The sequence below is a fragment of the Hyperolius riggenbachi genome, chromosome 9 (genome assembly GCF_040937935.1).
Source record: "Hyperolius riggenbachi isolate aHypRig1 chromosome 9, aHypRig1.pri, whole genome shotgun sequence".
NCBI classification, from domain to species: Eukaryota; Metazoa; Chordata; class Amphibia; order Anura; family Hyperoliidae; genus Hyperolius; species Hyperolius riggenbachi.
In genome coordinates, this window is record NC_090654.1 from 147979982 (window position 1) to 148001679 (window position 21698).

Here is a 21698-nt window from a genome sequence, read left to right on the forward strand (position 1 = left end):
GGGGGGCTGACGAGCGGGGGGACCCGGCGGATCGGCACGGAGGGCGCGGACGGCGTCCTCCGTGCCGTATAAGGTGAAGCAGGTAATTAACTTTTTTATCATTACTTGGCCTCGTAAGTCCTTTAAGTGGGTATAGAAGGATTATGGGAGGTCGATAGACAAAGTCCAGACTATATAATCATGAGGACGTAGAAAAAAAAAAATGATAGTAGAAATATCATGGTCCTGCTGGTTAAGCTGTTTTAAAAATGCAGAAGACATTCTAATAATTAAGCAGTATTAGCAGTAAGATAAAATGAAACTGAACAATTAAACATAAAGGTCATAGTGTAGGGGGTGGGTCACAATGGTTCTGGCCAGATTTAATTCAAAAATCTTTGCATGGTTAAGGGTAATTGCAAGGGCCTATCACTTCTCCTGGCCACTTGTTTGCATAAAGCTGTATCATTTGGGTTTGCTGAGATAATAATTTACAGGTGTTTGTCTATTATGGGGGGTTATGGTCTGTAGTGGTATAGACCCATGGGTCCCAAACCCTATGGAAGTTGATTTCTGTGTCTCTAAGTGTGGCAGTCATCTGTTCCATGGTTTTAGTCCATGCTATTTTAATTTCGGAGATAGTAGGTGGAGCTACATTCTTCCATGCTGTGGCTATTGCTAGTCTTGTGGCCGTTAAGACATGAGTTATAAGCCTGGAGGTGTATCTGTTAACATTTAGAGGGGGTTTACCCAGTAACATTAATAGAGGGTCCATAGGGATTAAAGTGCCTGTGATAGACAGGATTAGGTCTTGAACTTGTTGCCATAGGGGTGAGATCAATGGGCAGTGCCAGAAAATGTGTTCTAGGGTTCCTTTTTCACCACACCCTCTCCAGCACAAATCAGGGGTGCCCGGGTAAATTTTTGCAAGTATGGAGGGAGTCAGGTACCATCTGTATAGGATCTTATAAATATTTTCTTTGACTTGTATACACATTGAGGATCGTTTTGCATTCTCCCAAATGTCTTCCCAATCTTCTAAAGGGATCAGTATGGATAAAGCTTCTTCCCATTTTTGCATGTAGGGGTGGGAGGGGGTTACTGTGCCTGATTTGTTATGAAGCGTATTATATATTTGCGATATAAGGTTTTTTTGGTGTCCTCTATATAGACAGATGGTCTCAAAGGAGGTTTGTGGGTAGTTATGAGTGGGTTAACAGGCCCTGGTTTGTTGCTGGAGGTAGTGTGTGATCTGGTTAAATTCCAATAGGGTTTGGGAGTTGAATTGTATCTTATCCTCTAGTGCGGATCTAGTTAGAAGTTTATTAGTCTTCGGGTCTGTCCAATCAAGGAGGTTGAAGTGGCCTAGGTTAAACCATTTTGTCATAAAGGTTTTTGAAATACCTGGGGGGGAAGGATGGGTTTCCTAAGATTAGGAGAAGTGGTGAAGGGGTAGATTTTAAATGGGCCGTGTGGGCAATGGACTTCCAGATGTGTACTGTGAAAGTAATGATAGGTAAGAATTCAGATCGAGTCAATTTGGGGGGGGGGGGGGTATCTGACCATATAAGTGAGGCCAGTGATGGGGGAAGTAGACTAGTAGCTTCCAGAAGGCCCCATTTAGTGAACACTTTGAAGTTAGTCCATTCCTTTATTTGTCTGAGGTGTGCGGCTAAGTAATAATATTTTATGTGTGGGAGACTGAGCCCACCCATTTCTCTTGGAGAGAGTAGGACTGATTTGAGAACCCTGGGGCGTTGGTGGTTCCAGACAAATTTGAGAAATTCTGATTGTAGCTTTTTTAATTGTGCCGAGGGTACCTGAACAGGTAAAGTTTCAAAAAGGTATAAAAGGCGTGGTAGGATATTCATTTTTAACGAGTATAGCCGGCCTAGCCATGAGATCTTATAGGCGGTCCACTTGTGGAGGTCTTGGAGGATTCTTTGGAAGAGGGAAGGAAAATTCTGCTTGTATAGTGTAGAATATGAGGGGGTGATGTGTACACCTAGATACTTGAGAGCTTGAGTTTTCCATTTGTAGGGATATGAAGCTTTTAGAGCAGCCAATAGGTTTGGGGGAATCTTGACTGGTAAGGCTTCCGTCTTGTCACGGTTTAGTTTAAAGTTTGAGAGGGATTCGAATTCAGCTATGGTGGGGTGTATGGCAGGGAGTGATGTTATGGGTTGCGTCATGGATAGGAGGATATCATCTGCAAATAGGGAGATTTTACGTTCAAATTTATTTTGTTTGATTCCTTGGATGTTTGGATTTAGTCTAATTGCTGAGGCTAGGGGTTCGATGCTGATAGCAAACAGAAGGGGAGAAAGGGGAAAGCCCTGTCTTGTGCCATTATTTATAGCAAAGGGTGACGGGGAAGCAAAGGGGAGTTTAACTGTGGAGGTGGGGTGACAGTAGAGGAATTGTATTAAAGAGATGAATGGACCTGTGTATCCTTGGAAATCTAGTAATTTGAAGAGGAAGGGCCAGGAAAGTCTGTCGAAAGCCTTCTCTGCATCCAAACTTAGGAGCAGAGAAGGCTTTCCAGATTTGTTCATCAATGAGACGAGATTTATGGCCTTCCTTGTATTGTCACCCGCTTGGCGGCCTAAGATGAAGCCAACTTGATCATTATTGATGAGGGTGGTTAATATGTGGTTGAGGCAATTAGCCATTGTTTTAGTTATGATTTTTAGATCTGAGTTTAGGAGAGAAATTGGGCGATAGCTCTGTGGTAATTGGGGATCCTTTCCCTCTTTGGGAATCATTGTAATAAGGGATGAAAGGATGGAAGTTGGGGCTTCTCGCCTTGCATAATTTTATTTGCCAATGTGGTTAGATAGGGTAAGAGTATCTCTTTAAATTTCTTATAATAGGAGTAAGGTAAGCCGTCAGGACCTGGGCTTTTCATTGATGGGAGAGATTTTAGTACTTCTATCTCAGAGCATGAGAAAGGGGCGTTAAGTTGGGAGCGTTGCTCCTCAGAGAGTTTAGGTAGATTAAGGGGGAAAGGAAGGAGTCTAATTTAGTAAAAAATAATGGGTCAGAGTATTGGTCGGGTAGGTTATATAATTGTTTATAATATTCTGAGAATATCTGGGAGATTTTTTGGGGATCATAATGGATAGTTCCTTCAGAGTCTTTCATGGAATATATTGCTTGCTGAGATATTTTAGGATTTAAATTTACGCGCCAGTATTGTGTGAGGCTTATTGCCTCTTTCAAAAAAGAGTTGCCTAGACCACCTCAAGCTTTTCTCTAGCTGGGTTGTTTGGAGGGAGCGAATCTCTTGTTTAAGTTGTTGAATATGAGAGAAATGAGCTTGTGTGGATGAAGTTTTATATATCAGTTGTGCTTTGGCTAGGGAGGTTTGGAGTGATAAGAGTTTTTGGGAGGCCTTCTGCTTTCGTCTGGTACCCTCAGCTATAAAAAGGCCACGTATAAATGCTTTGTGTGATTCCCAGACCATTCCGTATGAGGTTATTGAGTTAATGTTGGTATTGAAGTATGATTGTAGTTCAGTGGCAAATTTGGAGATCAGGGATTTATCCTGGAGCAGGGATTCATTTAGTCTCTAATGCATTGGTTTGTGTGGTCTATGTAACCAGTTAATGTTTATCATGACACTTTGATGGTCTGACCACGCCATAGGTGAAATTTCTGAGGAGTCTAAGAGGGGTAGTAATGGGGTATTGGCAAAAAAGTAGTCTATGCGTGAGTGGGAGGCATGGGGGGGCGAAAAAAAAGTGTATTCAATTAACTTAGGGTTCGCTATTCTCCATAGATCTAGGAGGTTATATTTTCTCATCAGTGATCTGAATTTGCAAGAGTTGCGGTCATGTGTGGATTGTGATGAGCGGGATGTAGGAGTACTTCTATCTTTAATGGATGAGAATGCAAGGTTAAAATGTACTGGGATAATGTACTACAAGGGAAGGACACTGAAGGGAAATGGCAAGCTTTTAAACGTATTCTCAATCAGTATTGTAGTATGTATATCCCATATGGAAACAAAATGTCTAGGAATAAAAAAAGGCCTCTATGGATGAATAGAAAGGTTAGGGATAAAATGAAGAGGAAAAAGAATGCCTATAAGGTCCTAAAACAGGAGGGGACTGAGGCTGCACTAAGCAATTATAAGGAGTGCAATAAAAATTGTAAAAAAGAAATTAGGCTGGCAAAGATCGAAGCTGAAAATCAAATCGCTAGGGATATCAAATCTAACCCAAAAAAGTTTTACAAGTACATCAACTCTAAAAAAAGAAAGGTTGACTGTATAGGAATCCTAAAGGATGAGGGTGGGAACTCAATGGTGGATGACCAAGGTAAGGCAGAGTTATTAAATGCTTTCTTTGCTTCTGTCTTCACAAAGGAAACAGCACTGTTGCAAATTACAGAGGCAGAAGAGTCTCAATCTTCTAACTGTAATATTAAATACTTAACGCAGGAAGAAGTAAAGGCAAGACTAAATAAATTAAAAATAGACAAGGCACCTGGCCCGGATAGGCATGCATCCTCGGGTCCTAAGAGAATTAAGTTCAGTTATAGCTAAGCCCCTTTACCTTATCTTTTGTGACTCTCTTGCAACTAGCAGAGTCCCAGTGGATTGGCGTACAGCCCACGTTTTCCCATTATTTAAGAAGGGCAAAAAATCTGATCCAGGAAATTATAGACCTGTAAGCTTAACATCAGTTGTATGCAAACTATTTGAGGGGTTACTAAGAGATACTATACATGACTTCATAGTAGAAAATAATCTTATTTCTCAGCATCAACATGGGTTTACTAAAGACAGGTCCTGTTTGACGAACATGCTCAGCTTTTATGAGGTAGTGAATGCTAATATGGATATTGGGAATGCTGTAGATGTGATATACTTGGACTTTGCAAAGGCCTTCGACACTGTTCCCCACAGAAGTCTGGTGCAAAAGTTGAGGATGCAAGGACTGGGGAAGAGTTTGTGTGCATGGATAGGGAACTGGCTAATGGACAGAAAACAAAGAGTTGTGGTCAATGGATCGTACTCAAAATGGGAGACTGTTAGCAGTGGGGTCCCACAGGGGTCTGTACTGGGTCCAGTGCTCTTCAATTTATTTATTAATGACCTAGTAGATGCAATAGTGAGCAATGTTGCTATTTTTGCAGATGATACAAAATTGTGCAGAATCATCAACTCTCAGGAAGATAGTGTCATATTGCAACAGGATCTGGATAGGATGGCTATATGGGCACATACATGGCAGATGAAATTCAATGTTGACAAATGTAAAGTCATGCATTTTGGTCGTACCAATGGTCTAGCACCATACAAAATAAATGGGATACAGTTGGGAACATCAAACTTGGAGAAGGACTTAAAAGTACTCATCGACAACAAGTTAAATAATCGTACTCAATGCCAAGCCGCTGCAGCTAAAGTGAACAAAATTTTGGGATACATTAAAAGGGAAATAAAAACTCGAGATGCTAGCATAATATTGCCCCTGTTTAACTCTCTAGTAAGGCCACATCTGGAATATGGAATTCAGTTCTGGGCACCACATTACAAAAAAGATATTGCAGTTTTAGAGCAGGTGCAGAGACGAGCTACAAAATTGATGCGTGGGATGGAAGGTCTCGCTAACCAAGAAAGGTTAGATAAACTGGGTTTATTTAGTCTAGAGAAAAGACGCCTTAGAGGAGATCTAATTAACATTATAAATACATCAGAGGGCAATATAATAGCTTGGCGGATGAGCTTTTTGTCCCTAGGCCTTCTCAAAGGACTAGAGGACATGAGCTGCGCATGGAGGAAAAACGTTTTAGCCATTTATTTAGGAAAGGGTTCTTTACAGTAAGAGTGATTAAGATGTGGAATGCATTGCCACAGGAAGTCGTTATGGCAAACTCTATACCTGCATTTAAAGGGGGCTTAGATGCTTTCCTTGCGTTGAAAGACATCCATGGCTACAATTACTAGGTTATGCCTAATGATGTTGATCCAGGGATTTTATCTGATTGCCATCTGGAGTCAGGAAGTAATTTTTCCCTTTTGGGGCTAATTGGACCATGCCTTGTGGGGGTTTTTTCGCCTTCCTCTGGATCAACAGGGGTATGTGGGGGACGGGCTGGAGTTGTACTTTGTACTGTTTGAACTCGATGGACGTATGTCTTTTTTCAACCAAAATAACTATGTAACTATGTAAAAATCTCCCCCCAGTATGAGAGTGCCATGAATGTTTTTATGAAGTTTGGTTAGGAAGGAGGTGAGGTAGGAAATTTGTTGGTTGTTGGGGACATAGATATTAGCTAGAGTGATGGGTTTACCGGTTAAGGTGCCGTTTAGGATGATGAAATGGCCTTTGGGGTCTTGAATAGTTTTGGAAATCTGTAGGGGTAGGTTAGTTTTGTGGATGATTGTCACTCCAGCTTGTTTGGACAGACCCGAAGCAAGATATACCCCAGAATAATGTCTGTCTCCTAGGCGTGTAGTGTCTTGTTGCCTGAGATGTGTTTCCTGGAGCATAGCTATATCAATATCCATGCATCGGAGGTCTCTAAGGAGAGAGAGTCTCTTCTGGGGGATATTGAGGCCCTTGGTATTAAGTGTTAAGAGCTTAACCATAGTCAAGGTTGTAAGGGGGTTTGGGATAGGACTGGTTTAGCCATTGTGACAAAGAGGTAGGTGAGGAGGGGAAGATGGGTGACCTATTTTCACAAGATCTAGTAAATAATGATAGCATCAATGATAAAACAGAACAATACAAACAAAAACAAAAACAGGTGTCTGAACAGACAAACAGATTCAAAAACTGCGGTCTCATAGCTGAATGATAGAATAAGCCACTGTGGGTATTGTGGCCACAAGGAGGGACAACTAAATTATGTTGTCCTAGAGAGTGTTTTGAACGTGCCTGGTCCCCGAGGGGGCCAGACAGATCCGAGAACCAAACTCCTGAGGGGCATGTGGTATCACCAAAGAGGGTGAGGCCCGTGATCCAGATGATCCGACATCAAAAATAGGTTGTATACGAGGTATATTTAAGCATCTATGTATATATGGCAGCATAACAATTTAAGGTTGTGATATGGACTTTGGAGGAGATCTCGGAGATGATCATATAGCAGAATAATCAAGTAGATGGTAAATCATAGGAGAGTCATATTCAGATTGGGAGGGCTTCCATGTCCTCTGATTCCTGCGTATATGTAAGGGCTCGAACTGGATTCCTTACTCCACTTGAGATGTGGCGGAACTTCCTGGGTGGTGAGGAGGTCGTGGGAGACCTCACATTTTGAAACGGGATGGAAGGTGGTGGTCTGATTCCCATTTGCTTCAGGAACATAGGGGCATTGTCAATGTCTGAAAGTGTGTATAAAGCTCCTTGTCTCCTTACTCTCAGGCAGAAGGGGAATCCCCAGTTATAAGGAATGTTCGCATCTTTCAGGAGTTGAGTGATGGGCTTAAAAGCTCTGCGCTTGGCAAGTGTTATAAGGGAGAGTTCATTGTATATATGTAACTCGTCCCCTTTAAAAGTTATGGATGGCATTTTGCGGGTTGCTTGCAGCAGGGCTTCTTTGGCCTCATAGTAATGCAGCCTGATGATAACATCTTTGGGCTTTTGGGAGGCTGCCCTCTCCCCTAGTGATCTATGGGCTCTGTCCATTCGCCATAGTTCCTCTGTAACATCAGGGGCAAGTGATTGAAACAGTTCTAACAAGTGGGGTCTAATCTGATCCGGTTTAATAGACATGGAGATTCCTTTTATCCGTAGATTTTGCCTCCTCTCCCTATTTTCAAGGTCCTCGTGGGAGACACGGAGAAATTTTATATCAGAATGGAAAAGCTGGTGATCCTCCTCTATCTCAGCTTGTTTCTGTGCTATGACTGTCATTTTGTCCTCTAAGGCACATGTGCGTTCCCCCAACCCTGTAATTTCAGTTTTTAGCTCCCTCACCGGTGAAAGCAGACGCTGCTGGAACGAGCTATTTATAGCTTGGAGCTGTCTTTCTAAAGCCGTCTCTAGAATGGCTGCAGTGATAGGGGGGGAGTCAGGAGTAATACAGGCCTGTGGAGGTGGAAGTTCCGCTTGCTCCGGGTGTTCGGCGCCATCTTGGGTTTCGGCTGGGCGGAGGAAGCGATCGATCGTGCCCGTCTGCTGCGTCATTTTTATGGCTCCTCTCTTGGACATCAGCTGCCAGGAGTCCTTAGGGTGCTGTCTTGGCAGAAACCGCGCGGTGAGGTTGCGTCTGGGAGCTGTGCGCGGCTCTGTTAGCGAAGTAGGGCCGGAGCTCCGGGTCTAAGCCGCCATCTTGGTGACGTCGCGCATGCGCCCCTCTCTCTGTGTACACTTTTAAGGCCTGACATACAGTCCTCATTGCTTCCCCATGGGGGATAATTGTGTACAGTGACGAAACATCCGCGGTCACAAGTATGTCAGTTTCCATTATTCTAACTTCCTTCAGATTTTGTAACCATTGTTTGGTATCTCTTAGGAGCAATGAAACTTTACCTACCACTGGTTGTAAAAAGGTGTCTATGTACTCCCCTATTCGTTGATTTAATGATCCAACCCCGCTGATGATTGGCCTTCCCGGCGGATGTATCGGATCTTTGGATTCTGATACATTACCGGGATCCTGGGTGCATCAATCATTAGATATTTAAATTCCATGTCATTCAGGATCTCGTTATCAAGCCCTTCCCTCAATATTGTTCTCAGTTCCTCTTTGTACATGCTTGTTGGAACCCCTCTCAGCCTTTTGTACGTTCTAGTGTCACTAAGAATTTTTTCCATTTCACTTCTATATTGATTTGCGTGCATGACCACTACCCCTCCCCCTTTGTCAGCGGGTCTGATCAGGACATCTTTCTTTTGACTTAGTTCCCTAATCGCTTTAAGTTCTCTTGCATTTGATCTTACTTGAATCTTCTCTATATCTTTCAGAACCATATTTTTAAATACCTGAATGGTGCCATCCCGGGTATTGTCCGGGGGGTTGAATGTAGACTTATTTCGTAGGGAGGTATGAATATGTCCTATTCCTATCTTTCCTCCATCATTAGCTTTAAGAGTTGGACCTTCCTTTGATAGGAAGTACTTTTTAATGTTCAATCTCCTAACAAATTTATTCACATCAATATATGTGCCAAACTTGTTCAACCCTTGTTGAGGGGCATATTTTTAAGCCCTTATCCAAAATATCCAATTCCCTATCCGAAAGTGAAACTCCGCTGATATTAAAGATCCCCTTGCCTTTATTTATTTCCTTCTTTTTGGTGTCTCTCCCTCCCATCCTACCTCCTCTATTCCTCTTTTTCTTACATGTCTTTGTCTGTATTCTAACTCCTCCCAGTTGTCTCTGGGAGATCCCCCCCCCCCCCCAAAAAAAAATGGTGGTGTATGGTTTCCGCTGTATGTCTTTCCAGCGGTTCAAATCTATTGAATGTTGGGTTCATAGTATTCCTGACATTTGGGTTCATAGTATTCCTGACGATATGGTCTAAGGCCTTCCCCATTGTATTGTTGTACAGGGTTTCTTCCTCTTCCATATCTGGGGTTAAACCTAGTGTCTTCCTGATTTCTCCAGGATGGTCCTATACCTCTTCCTCTCGGGGATTGGAAGGTTTGAGGTTTCAACCGAGGCCCACTATTGTAACCCCTTATGTGTATTGATGATATTCCCATAGGTGTTTACACTTCCATTCTTTTTCTCTTTCTTGTTTTGATTGGGTTGTTGTTCCTGCGGTTGTTCTTCCTCACCTGAGTTTTTTTTCCTTTTTGTTTGCTCTACTTGCCATTTGTAAGCACTTTTGTTTTTATATTCTTGCCAGTCATTCTGAAATCTTTTGATTTTAATTTCACTAGTTTCTTTTTCATTTTTTTGAACAGTCTTTGTCAGCACTGCTGCATTTTCAATAAATTCTTCCTGATCTTTATATTCCTCTATCTTTCAACTCCTCTATTTCCTTCCCTATCCTATCTAGTCTATTCTGTTTTCTTTTCCCCAGTATTTTTAACAGATTAATACCACACGTGTTCAGGAATTCACCTAGTTTCCTATCTGTCTCGTTATTTTCATCTCCATCTGTGGGCAAAATGTCCCATCTATACTGTTTGGGGATAATCCCTTCCTTTGCATGCTTGTTTAGACTAGCTAAGTCCCACCAAGTGTTGGTCTCTTTAATCATAAGTGATTGTAGCTGCCTAAAAAGGGTGTCTAAACTCTGGTGCTCAACATCAGGTTCTTTCACAAACAGCCTATCTACATCAATGTTTCATCGCCTTCTAATGTTAAACATATCCATATTTGCATCAATGAGTGTGCCGCCCCACCACTGATACAAAACATATATATATGAAAAAGTGGTATAAGCGCTCCTCGCGGTGTTACCCACTGTGGTTGCCTAGCAACCTAACCTTTCTACTGTTGTCTTCTATCCCTGTCATTCTCTGTTAAAACTTTTTTGCTACATTCAATCCTATGTATTACGTGCACCACATCCTTTATAATACCCATGATCCACTATACCATATATTCTAACTTTTACCCATGTTCCCAACACATACGTGCCTGTTTTTTAGCCAGTGTGTAAGTGTGGTGCACGTAATACATAGGATTGAATGCTGCAGACAGAACGTAGCAAAAAAGTTTTAACAGAGAATGACAGCGATAGAAGACAACAGTAGAAAGGTTAGGTTGCTAGGCAACCACAGTGGGTAACACCGCGAGATCAGGAGCCGCTCTCGTAGCTAATTTGCATACAATACTGGTTTTAGCGTCTACGTCCGCCGCCGGCCATCAAGCCCCTGATGAGTCATACTGACGAAACTGGCAGGGCGTGGCCTCAAGCAGCAGATGGAAGACGTGAGTGAGAGCGGTGGTGAGGACGTCCTAATGATTTTATATATGCGCATATGATCTTATACAATGTGACTGCAATTTTAAACCTTTTATATGGGAGAATAAACAGTTACGCTATGAGGCTTGCATGTCAGTCCTTTTAGGTGCTGATCAAGACTGATGTTCAAAGTTTATTGCTGACATTGATGCGCTGATTGCTGTCCCTCGTCAGGCCAGCATTTGGATCTGGTGAGCGTGCATTTATACCAGAGATAGCGGTGGTGGTCAAAGCACGGGTATATAGCGTGGGGTGCACTTAGTGTTGCAAGAGGTGCACTCAATTCTGCATGTGTGAGGGAGCTGGAAGTTAATGCAGTTTCACACTATGTTTTACAACTACTTCTTTTGAGGAAAAGCCAGAATAAGGATCCCGGCTATGAGGAAAACAGGAGTCTGAAGATCTCAGTGGTTACTCTTAAGTGATATCTGCTGGTTCCTGGTTGGTCAGCATATTGATCCGGTGAGTGAGTAGTCCTTCTTCTATTCTTGAACGTTGGAGGTTTTGATCATGGACACAAAGCGTGAGGTGCACTCATGAATATAGGGGTGCACTGTGATAACAGTTAAAAGTGAAGTGTGATACAGTTTTACGCTATGTTGTGATTTTTCGTTTCGAGGAACAAATTGAAGGAAAACGTGCAGCTACACACAGGAGAAAGAAGGCTGACTGACATGGGAGCTATTTGAAAAACGAGTTCTGCTGATCTGTGATAAATCGGCCATTGAATATTGGTGAGAGTATTTAGTGTATCAGAATCTGAAGATCACCATAATAAGTGGAACTTTATGTCATAGATTGTTTGACTGATTGTGAGGAGTGAGCGCTGTATGGACATTCTTTGTACAAATCTGCTAGGGGAGTGATACCCCCATTCTGTATAGCGATCCACCTTGATAGACCTATTGATCATATAGTGGAGGAAGAAGAACATCCAGACAGACTGTTTTGGTTGTAGAATAATAGAGGAGCGCCTATACCACTTTTTCATATATATAGGTTTACAGTTGTGCCATACTCCTTCCATTTCTTAATGATCGCTTGAACAGTGCTCCGTGGGATGTTCAAGGCTTTGGAAATTTTTGTAGCCTAAGTCTGCTTTACATTTCTCAATAACTTGATCCCTGACCTGTCTTGTGTGTTTGTTGGACTTCACGGTGTTGTTGCTCCCAATATTCTCTTAGACAACCTCTGAGGCCCTCACAGAGCAGCTGTATTTGTACTGACATTAGATTACACACAGGTGCACTCTATTTAGTCATTAGCACTCATCAGGCAATGTCTATAGGCAACTGACTGCACTCAGATCAAAGGGGGCCGAATAATTATGCACACACCACTTTGCAGTTATTTATTTGTGAAAAATGTTTGGAATCATGTATGATTTTCTTTCCACTTCTCATGTGTACACCACTTTGTGTTGGTCTTTCATGTGGAATTCCAATAAAATTGATTCATGTTTGTGGCAGTAATATGACAAAATGTAGAAAACTTCAAGGGGGCCGAATACTTTTGCAACCCACGGTATCTCATAAAGAGCATATATATATATATATATATATATATATATATATATATATATATATATATATATATATATATATATATATATATATATATATATATATATATATATATATTAATTCCAGCTCAATTACACACAAGCCACCATGCATGCTCACTGAGCCACCTGGTGTCCCCTTCCTTTACAACTGAAAAAAGGAGAGGCTAAAAAAAAAATCAAAAATGTGTACATCATCTTTTTAAACGATAAAGTACAGTAGTTTATATTTGTACCACATACCCAGCTCCCCCCATACGTTTCTTTCTTTTAATACTGGAAGTGGGGGAAGGGTTTACCCACTTTTTTGGACGAGGCAGCAGGAGTATATACAGTACACCAATTAGTAGAGTGCAGCGCCCATAGGGCTCTTAAAATATATCCTTTGCAGGGATGATCAAAGTCTCTGGCCACTAGCGCACTGCAGGGAGGGGGAGAGAGAGAAGTGGCCTTCTCATCCCGGCTATAAGTTGTTAAATTTAGGACTTACTCCTAAGGCAACCCCTACACTTTTATACTCTGAGTCAGTCCTAAATTTCTCGACTTATAGTCGAGTATATATTGTAAGTCAGGAGAACAAGTAAATTGCATATGGGCCTTTGTGTTTAGAATTGAATTGAGTTGGCAAGGACTTGCATGACAGCCTTTAGAAACGTTTACATTAGTGATTTAAGATAATATTCTTATTTATTTCTACAGGATGTAGAAGACCAGATTCTGCAGCTTAAGGTGGAGGTTAAAAGGTAAACAAGGACTATTACATGTAAACAGCTAGTTTCTACAGTAACTATGTTCTAGTAACTAGTTCTACAGAGACCATGCCAGTTTTATGGCTGGGGAGACATTTTTATGACATCCCCCCACTGCAATTATAAATAAAAGTTTTAAATGCTTAATTTCAGCAACCATTTTTGTAACTGGAATCTTTTAGTGTTTTGTGCCCTACGCTCCAAATGACACTGTATTATAAAAATGTTTTCTGATTAACTCTGGTTACATTTATGCGATGTGAGATCTAAATTAAAATACTGTATTGGATGCATGTTAAAATGAAGCTGAATTATCGCAAGTACCTTCTGTTTTAAAGGGGAACTGAAGAGAGAGGTATATGGAGGCTGTCATGTTTATTTCCTTTTAATCAATACCAGTTGCCTGGCAGCCCTGCTGGTCTATTTCTCTGCAGTAGTATCTGATTAAAACCAGAAACAAGCATGCAGCTAGTCTTGTCAGATCAGACTTATAAGTCTGAACCACTGAAACACCTGATCTACTGCATGCTTGTTCAGGGGCTATGGCTAATAGTATTAGAGGCAGAGGATCAGCAGGGCTGCCAGGCAACTAGTATTGTCTAAAAGGAAATAAACATGACAGCCTCCATATACCTCTCTCTTCAGTTCCCCTTTAAGCTCCTTAGCGGTATGCCTGACACTGTGTCGGGCATACCGATCTCTGTCCTCAGGAGTCCCCCATAATTAAATAATTTGCTGCAATGGCTGTAAAACCTTTAGCTAGCAAAGGTGTTTAGCACCCTCCAATCCCTCCGTTTATACATTACCCAGCCTGGATCCAGCGATCGCGCAGCCTCCCTGCACAGCTCCAGTCTCTCTATGGGGAGGATCGGGTTTGCACATGACGTCGGCGACATCATGATGTCATGTGCGATCCTCCCCATAGTGAAGACCGGAGCTGTGCGGGGAGGCTGCACCAATCACTGGATCCAGGCTGGGTAATGTATAAACTGGCTGGATTGGGGGGTAGCGGACAACTTTACTAGCTAGCCTAGTGCTAGCTACAGGTTTTACAGCCATTGCAGCAAATTATTTTATTATGTGGGCAAAAACTAACAAAACCTCCTGAGCGGCGTAACGCTCAGGAGGTTGAGAAGGCAAATCACACCAAGTATTGATTTTTAGTAGGAGGGCTTTTCGGTCTCTTTTAGTCCCCTATACTTTCCTAGTGGTTTGGGTCACCCCAAGCTGCTTGGTTACTATGTTAAATTGACCAACATCTATCTGTGTGTGTGTGTGTGTGTGTGTGTGTGTGTGTGTGTGTGTGTGTGTGTGTGTGTGTGTGTGTGTGTGTGTGTGTGTGTGTGTGTGTGTGTGTATACACACTTGGTGACCGAGGTTACAAATCCAGGAAACGTGGGCGGAGCATACAACAGCCAATCCAATTTCAGCCATTCATTTTTAATGGGAAAATGTAAACTGCAGCCATTTTTAGACTGTTAATCGCAGACTTCTCAAACTTGCCACACTTGGTCACTGGGTGAATGAGATTAAAATTCAGGACAGTGGGTAGAGCCTACAACAGCCAATCAAAATTCACCTATTGATTTTCAAGGGGAATATGTAAACTGCTGCCATTCTTACACTGTTAATAGCAGATACTACAGACGGCCATTGTGTGGGTCCAAATCCACTAAAGGGACAGGGCTACAAGCAGCCAATCAAATTTCCTTGCTGGATAAACTGCTTCCATTCACACATTTTTTGATGCCAGGAACCTAAAAGCTCGCAAACTTGGCAGGGGTGTGACTAGAAATAACAGAGCCCCCCTGCAAAAATTATAGCATAGGGCCCCCTTGGTCCCCGAACCCTATGCAGGTCACGTGATCGGGAGCTGGCAAATTGCAGCAGAGATTGTTCTGCTGTTCAGCAGCATCTGGAAGCAGGAAAAAAATTACACATGCTCCTGCAAACGGTTTTTGTGAATGAACAGGGAGGTTTTTTTTTGCTAATTGGCTGGAGGAGGGGCCCCCAAAGCCTCAGGGCCCCCCTGCAATGGCAGGGGTCGCAGGGGTTATTGTTGAAACTTGGTCATTGAGTGACTGTGTGTTAAGGTTACAAAAAGTGGGTGGAGCCTAACACAAATTTCACTGGTCAAATATAAACTGCAGCCATTCTTACACTGTTACTGGCAGGGTTCTCAAACTTTGCACAGTTGGTCACTGGGTGACTGGGATTAATATTCAGGAAAATGGTTGGAGCCTACAACAGCCAATCAAAAGCCACCTGTTGATTTTCAAGGGGAATAATTAAATTGCTGCCATTCTTATGCTGTTAATAGCAGATGCCTCAAACCTGGTACAGTTGGTCACTGGGTGACTGGGGTTCAAATTCAGAAAGGGGGCAAAGCCACAAATAGCCAATCAGATTTGTTTAATTTCAATGGAAATATACAAATTATTGATACCAAGGACCCCAAAGCTCATAAACTTGGTAATTGAGTGACTATGTCAAGGTTAGAAAAAGTGGGCGGCGCCAACAACTACATTTTTTACATGGAAAAATATAAACTGCAACCATTCTTACACTGTTAAGGGCAGGTTTCCCAAACTTGACACAGTGGCCCACTGGGTGACTGGGAATAATATTTAGAAAGTGGGTGAAGCCTACAAATCAGCCAATCAAAATTCACCTGTTGATTTTTCAAGGGGAATATTTACATTGCTACCATTCTTACAGTTAATGGCAGAGGCCTCAAACCTGATACAGTCAGTCATTGGGAGACTGGAGTTTAAATTCTGAAAAGGGGGCGGGCTGCAAACAGTTAATCAGATTTGTTTAATTTCAATGTAAAAAATGCAACTTATTGATGCCAAGGACCCCAAAGTTTATAAACTTGCTCATTGAGTGACTGTATGTCAAGGTTAGGAACAATGGGCGGAGCCAAAAACAACTAACTTTTTTTCATGGGAAAATATAAACTGCAGTTATTCTTACACTGTTAATGGCAGGGTTCTCAAACTTGACTGGGATTAATATTTAGAAAAGTAGGTGGAGCCTACAACATCAAAAGTCACCTATTGATTTTCAAGGGTAATATTGAAACTGCTGCCATTCTTATACTGTTAATGGCAGAGGCCTTAAACCTGCTACAGTCGGTCATTAAGCAACTGGGGTTCAAATTCACTAAAGGGGTGGAGCCACAAACAGCCAATCAGATTTGCTTTTTTTGGATAAACTGCTTCCATTCACACAATTTTGATGCCAGGAACCCAAAAGCTCACAAACTTGGTCATTGAGTAGTGACTGTGTGTCAAATTTCTTTGCAGGATAAACTGCTTCCATTCACACAATTTTGATGCCAGGAACCCAAAAGCTCACAAACTTTTTCATTGAATGCTTGAAAAACAGAGCAGATTAAGGGCCCCAATAGTGCAGTATGTCAAACCAATTTGTCATAAGAGTAAATATATGAGAATATACTCAAAAAGGTGGGTTAACTCTGTTAACCACTCCGTAGGCAGATGGGGAGATTAAACCCGACCCCACTTGGTTAAAAATGTCGCTCTCCGTAGAAGTAGAAGAAAGGTGGTAACACCCCTCCACCAAGGGTGGACACTCAGATTAAACAATTGTTCAAAACTGAGGCACCAGATCAGGATAAAATAGTTAAAAAACATTTAAAAGGGGGAGGAAGTGGTGTACTTACCTCCCACAAGTAGACACACGATCAGTTATTCAATGAAAAATATCTTTATTTAAATAGACTCCAGAGTAATAACACATTTCACGGGTTACATCCCGCTTCATCAGGCAATATGTGGAGCTAGGAGGAACGAATATACATGGTAGAAACTTATATAGTATCAAAAATAAGGTTCTGCATCAAAAATCCCAGTATTCTCTAAAATTATATACAACGGTAAAAAATCAATTGTAAGTGTATGAGAGGTCAATTTGAACAATTACACATGATTATAACACTACAATAAAAACCTGTAGCAGTATTAAATAAATAGAAAATTGGTAGAATGTTCAACCTGTGTCTATTCACTATTTTAGATGCATTTGCCAATAATCAATTTAGTTCCTCTAGTCTGTAAAGCATTAAGTTAAGTTCTAAGACAGAGTATGAGTACAATATCACTCAGCTAGCAAAGGGTTAAAAGTGAATAAATACTCTAGCAAAGTGCCAGTAAAACAGCAAGTGCATGTTACCTTGTAAAGATCCAGACCAGGTATGAGCACCTCCGTGAGGTGTGCTGGTTCTTTAACCTATATATACTGATACTCAAGATTGGGGCAGCCAATGATGAAGCTGATTGTCATAATCAGTGGGTGTGTCTGCAGGTGGTGTCTGATTAGCCTAGCGAACAGCCAATGTAGTAAATATAAATGTTAATGCGTCTATATGGTCAGATTAAAGTAGATGTCTGGATAGAGTACTGGTCAAGGGCTCTGCCCCTGACATGGGAGACCAGGGTTCAAATCTTGGCCAGTGCCAACATCTGCTCAGTGAGAAAAGTGAAAAGAGTTCAAAACAGTGCAACATTTTTAAAATGTAAAAACCGGGTATAAAAATTAGGTTTTGTATAACTGGTTTTTACATTTTAAACGGTTTTTAACTATTTTATCCTTATCTGGCGCCTCCGATTTGAACATTTGTTTAATTTTTCATTGAGTGACTGTGTGTCAAGGTTACTAAACCTGGGTGGAGTCAAAAACAGATTTCCCTGGGAAAATGTAAACTGCAGCCCTTCTTTACTGTTAATGGCAGGGTTCTCAAACTTTGCACAATTGGTTACTGGGTGACTGGGATTAATATTCAGAAAAGTGGGTGGAGCCTAAAAAGCCAATCAATATTCACCTGTTGATTTTCAAGTAGAATATTAAAATTGCTGCCCTTCTTGCACTGTTAATGGCACAAGCCTCAAACCTGGTACAGTTGGTCATTGGGTCACTGGGGTTCAAATTCAGAAAAGGGGGCAGAGACACAAACAGCCAATCAGATTTGTTTTTATTGATGCCAAGGACCTGAAAGCTCACAAACTTAGTCATTGACTGACTGTGTCCAGGTTACAAAAAGTGGGCAGAGCCAAAAACAATTTTCACTGGGAAAATATAAACTGTAGGTCGTCTTACACTGTTAATGGCAGGGTTCTCGAACTTTGCCCAGATGGTCACTGGGTGACTGAGATTAATATTCAGGGGAGTGGGTGGAGCCTATAATAGCTAATCAAAATTCACCTGTTGATTTTCAAGGGGAATATTTAAATTGCTGCCATTTTTACACTGTTAATAGCAGATGCCTTAAACCTGCTAGAGTTGGTAATTGGGTGATTGGGGTTCAAATGTTGGAGAGGGGCAGAGTCACAAACAGCCAATCTGATTTGTTTAATTTCTATGGGAAAATACAAATTGATGCCAAAGCTCACAAACTTGGTCATTGAGTGTTTGGGTTAGAAAAAAGTGGGCGGAGCTGACACCAGCCAAATACATCGCTGGGTCATCAGCTAGTATTCTCTAAAACAGGCTGTTTTTTTCCACTGTACTTAACTTCTTAGCATCAGGAGTACATGTTCCTTAAGTGGACCCATGCATATCTAGCACGTATAGGTCTACAACAGAGGGTCTGACTCTGGGAAGGGGTACAAAATACAGATATTTAACTGTTAAAATAATAAGAGCCACCCCCTAATTTTTAATGCTGCTGCTGAAAGCACCTTGTCCTGTAAGTTTTGAAGGCGGGATGGGGGGGGGGGATAGTACTTTAAGCACTATAACTACTTGACCACTACAGGTCGTGTCCCCCTTATGGACCAGAGCAATTTTCACATTTCAGCATTTCTCTCATTAATTTGGCTATAATTTTGTCACTACTTATCACACCTAAATGATCATCGTTTTTTTTCAATACAAATTGGGCTTTCTTTGGGTGGTACTTTTTGCCAAGAATTTTATTTTATTTATTTTTACAGGATTCCTATTTACAGGATAAAAAAAAACATGCTACTGTTGATAAAACCCACACATTGTATTTGCCCATTTGTCTCGGTTATTACAATGTTAAATTATGTCCCTAGTACAATTTATTGTGACAACATTTTATTTAGAAAGGTGTATTTTCTCAATTTTGTGTTTCGTCATTCTATGTCACTAATTACAATTCACTAATATACCCTCATCACATACATATTAAAAAAAAAAAAGTTTAGTTCCTAAGGTAACTTTTTTTTTGTATATATATATATTATATATATATATATATATATATATATATATATATATATATATATATATATATATATATATATATATATATATATATATATATATATATATATTCTTTATTTATCACAATAAAAAAAATAGAATCTTTTTGCATAAATATATCATAAAAAAAACACATATGCATATAAAATATGGCTTATATTCCACTACTTCCTCTCTCCACATCCCCCCCCCCTTTCTTGTCAGCCTATGCTCTATTCATCTAGGAGAGGCAGAAACGGGTATGCACCCCTCCCTTTCTTGCTCCACAGCTGCTCAAAATTCCATCCCTTCATGTTAATCCACTGTTCATCACCTTCCATCTTTTCCTTTTCACCTCCATTTCCCCCTTAGGGAAGGAGGGGTCCATCCCCATCTCCGCCTTTACTCATTCCATCTCCACCTAGTGCTTTCTAGCCTGATATCTCCTACTTTCCTAGTGTTCTTAAATAGAGTAAGTCCACTGTGCCTCCCACTTGGGTGAAAATCTCTTTAAATCTAACTGTCCCCGAGCTCTTTGAGTATTCGCTTCCACCCATTGATCCAGGTGGAGAGTAGAGGCCTGAGGGAGGAAGACGGGATCACTTCAAGCTCTATGATAGGTCACCTCCGGAGATCTTACTCCCAGAAAGCCTCTACCTAATTAGACAGCCCAAAGTTTCTTTGTAAGTCTATGTACCACAGGGCAATACAACATCCAAACCAACTCTCATATGACAAGGCATACATCAATCAAACAACAACCCAACCAAACAAGAACTGAGGGAAAACAAAACAAAAAATTTTGCGATTCAATTAGGATAAGCACTGCTTGCTTCAATCGTCGGGCAGGGAGGGCACCTATTAAGATTCTTCATGTCCCCATTAGACCTGGCCAATCCTCATCAACTGCCTTTTCCTAGAATATTCCTATATTTTTCTGTTTCGATAAATTGAGTCCATTTCTCCCAGACCTCCTCTCCCTGCGAGTCCCTTCCGTGTAGGGCATAAGTTAGATGTTCCATTCTGTATACATAGGAGACCTCCTCCAGCCACTCCACCACAGTAGGATGATGCCCAGACTTCCAGTGTCTCCCGATCAATATTCTTGCACCATTGATCAAGTGGTAGACCAGGAACCTTTTATATCTCCCAATGCTCCAACTATTAGAATGCAGCAGGTAAAAACCTGGGTCATCCGTCAGTTCTTCAGTAAGTCTTTTGACCTGTTCCCAAAATGGTATAATATCCTGGCAGTCCCAGAATATGTGTTTTAATGTGCCAACCTCCATCTGGCACCTCCAACACCTCCTATCTGCTCATTGAAAAATCCTTCCCAGTTTCTCTGGGGTATAGTACCACCGTGTTCATATCTTGAATATCAGATTCCTGTATTCTAGTAGATATAGAGGACTTCTGTGTCCACAAAAGTATTTTCCCCTACTGAGAGTCAGTATACTCCCTCTGTAGGTCTCTTTGCCATTTGTCACTGATTGCCAGGTGTGATCTTCCCAGGAGTTCAGAATACCATAGATCTGGGACAAACTTCTCTTCTGTCTTTTTTTCCCTCCACATAGGTTCTCAAATGGTGTATTCCCGCTTGACATCTCAGCCCTCATGCTTGTGCACTCAAGAAAGATCTGAATCAGACATAGCTCTAGAAATCAAGCCCCTCGTTCTGCAAAACCTGCTCCATTTCTAACAGTGTCTTCCAATGTCCTTCTTTTATCAGCTTATGCCCCTGAATTCCCCCTAACCCCTCCATTGTTGATAGATAGGCGTCTTTCTGCATCCCTAGGATAAAATCCGGGTTATCAAGTACCAGTAGGAGGGGGGAAGGTCCTACTGAAAAAGAAGCTTGTTTATAGTATCTGTAGAAGGTGCTTAACCTCCCTGGCGGTATGATTCGTGCGGCTGCGGGAGGGTTTTTTTCCCTCTTTTTTTTCCGCTTTTTTTTTCATGCCTCCCCCCTCCCTGCGGTTCACCCCCCCCCCCCCCCCCCCGGTAGCCTCAGGTCGCCGCCGGCGCCGCTTGCCCATAAGGAAATCCCGTTCTGGGCTTCCCCCATCGCCATGGCGACAAACGGAGTGACGTCACAGGGGGTCCCGATCCACCCCATAGCGCAGCCTGGCGGCGATTGGCCAGGCTGCACAAGGAATATGCGGGGGGGGCCTGTATCGCGGCGGGTAGCGGCGCATCAGCGGCGGCGATCGCAACAAACGCGCAGCTAGCAAAGTGCTAGCTGCGTATTTGAAAAAAAAATTATGCAAATCGGCCCAGCAGGGCCTGAGGAATCCTCCGC

General features: G+C 41.7%; 1 protein-coding gene across 5 annotated transcripts in view; it reads left to right on the plus strand.

Annotated features, from left to right (window-relative positions):
- SUN2 (Sad1 and UNC84 domain containing 2) overlaps window positions 1-21698 on the plus strand; it is a 981481-nt gene that overhangs the window by 558064 nt on the left and 401719 nt on the right. For all 5 annotated transcript variants that reach the window (XM_068253600.1, XM_068253601.1, XM_068253602.1 and 2 more), the window contains one exon: window positions 13119-13162. In XM_068253600.1, the coding sequence (XP_068109701.1) occupies window positions 13119-13162 (44 nt within the window). The remainder of the gene's footprint in view (window positions 1-13118; window positions 13163-21698) is intronic.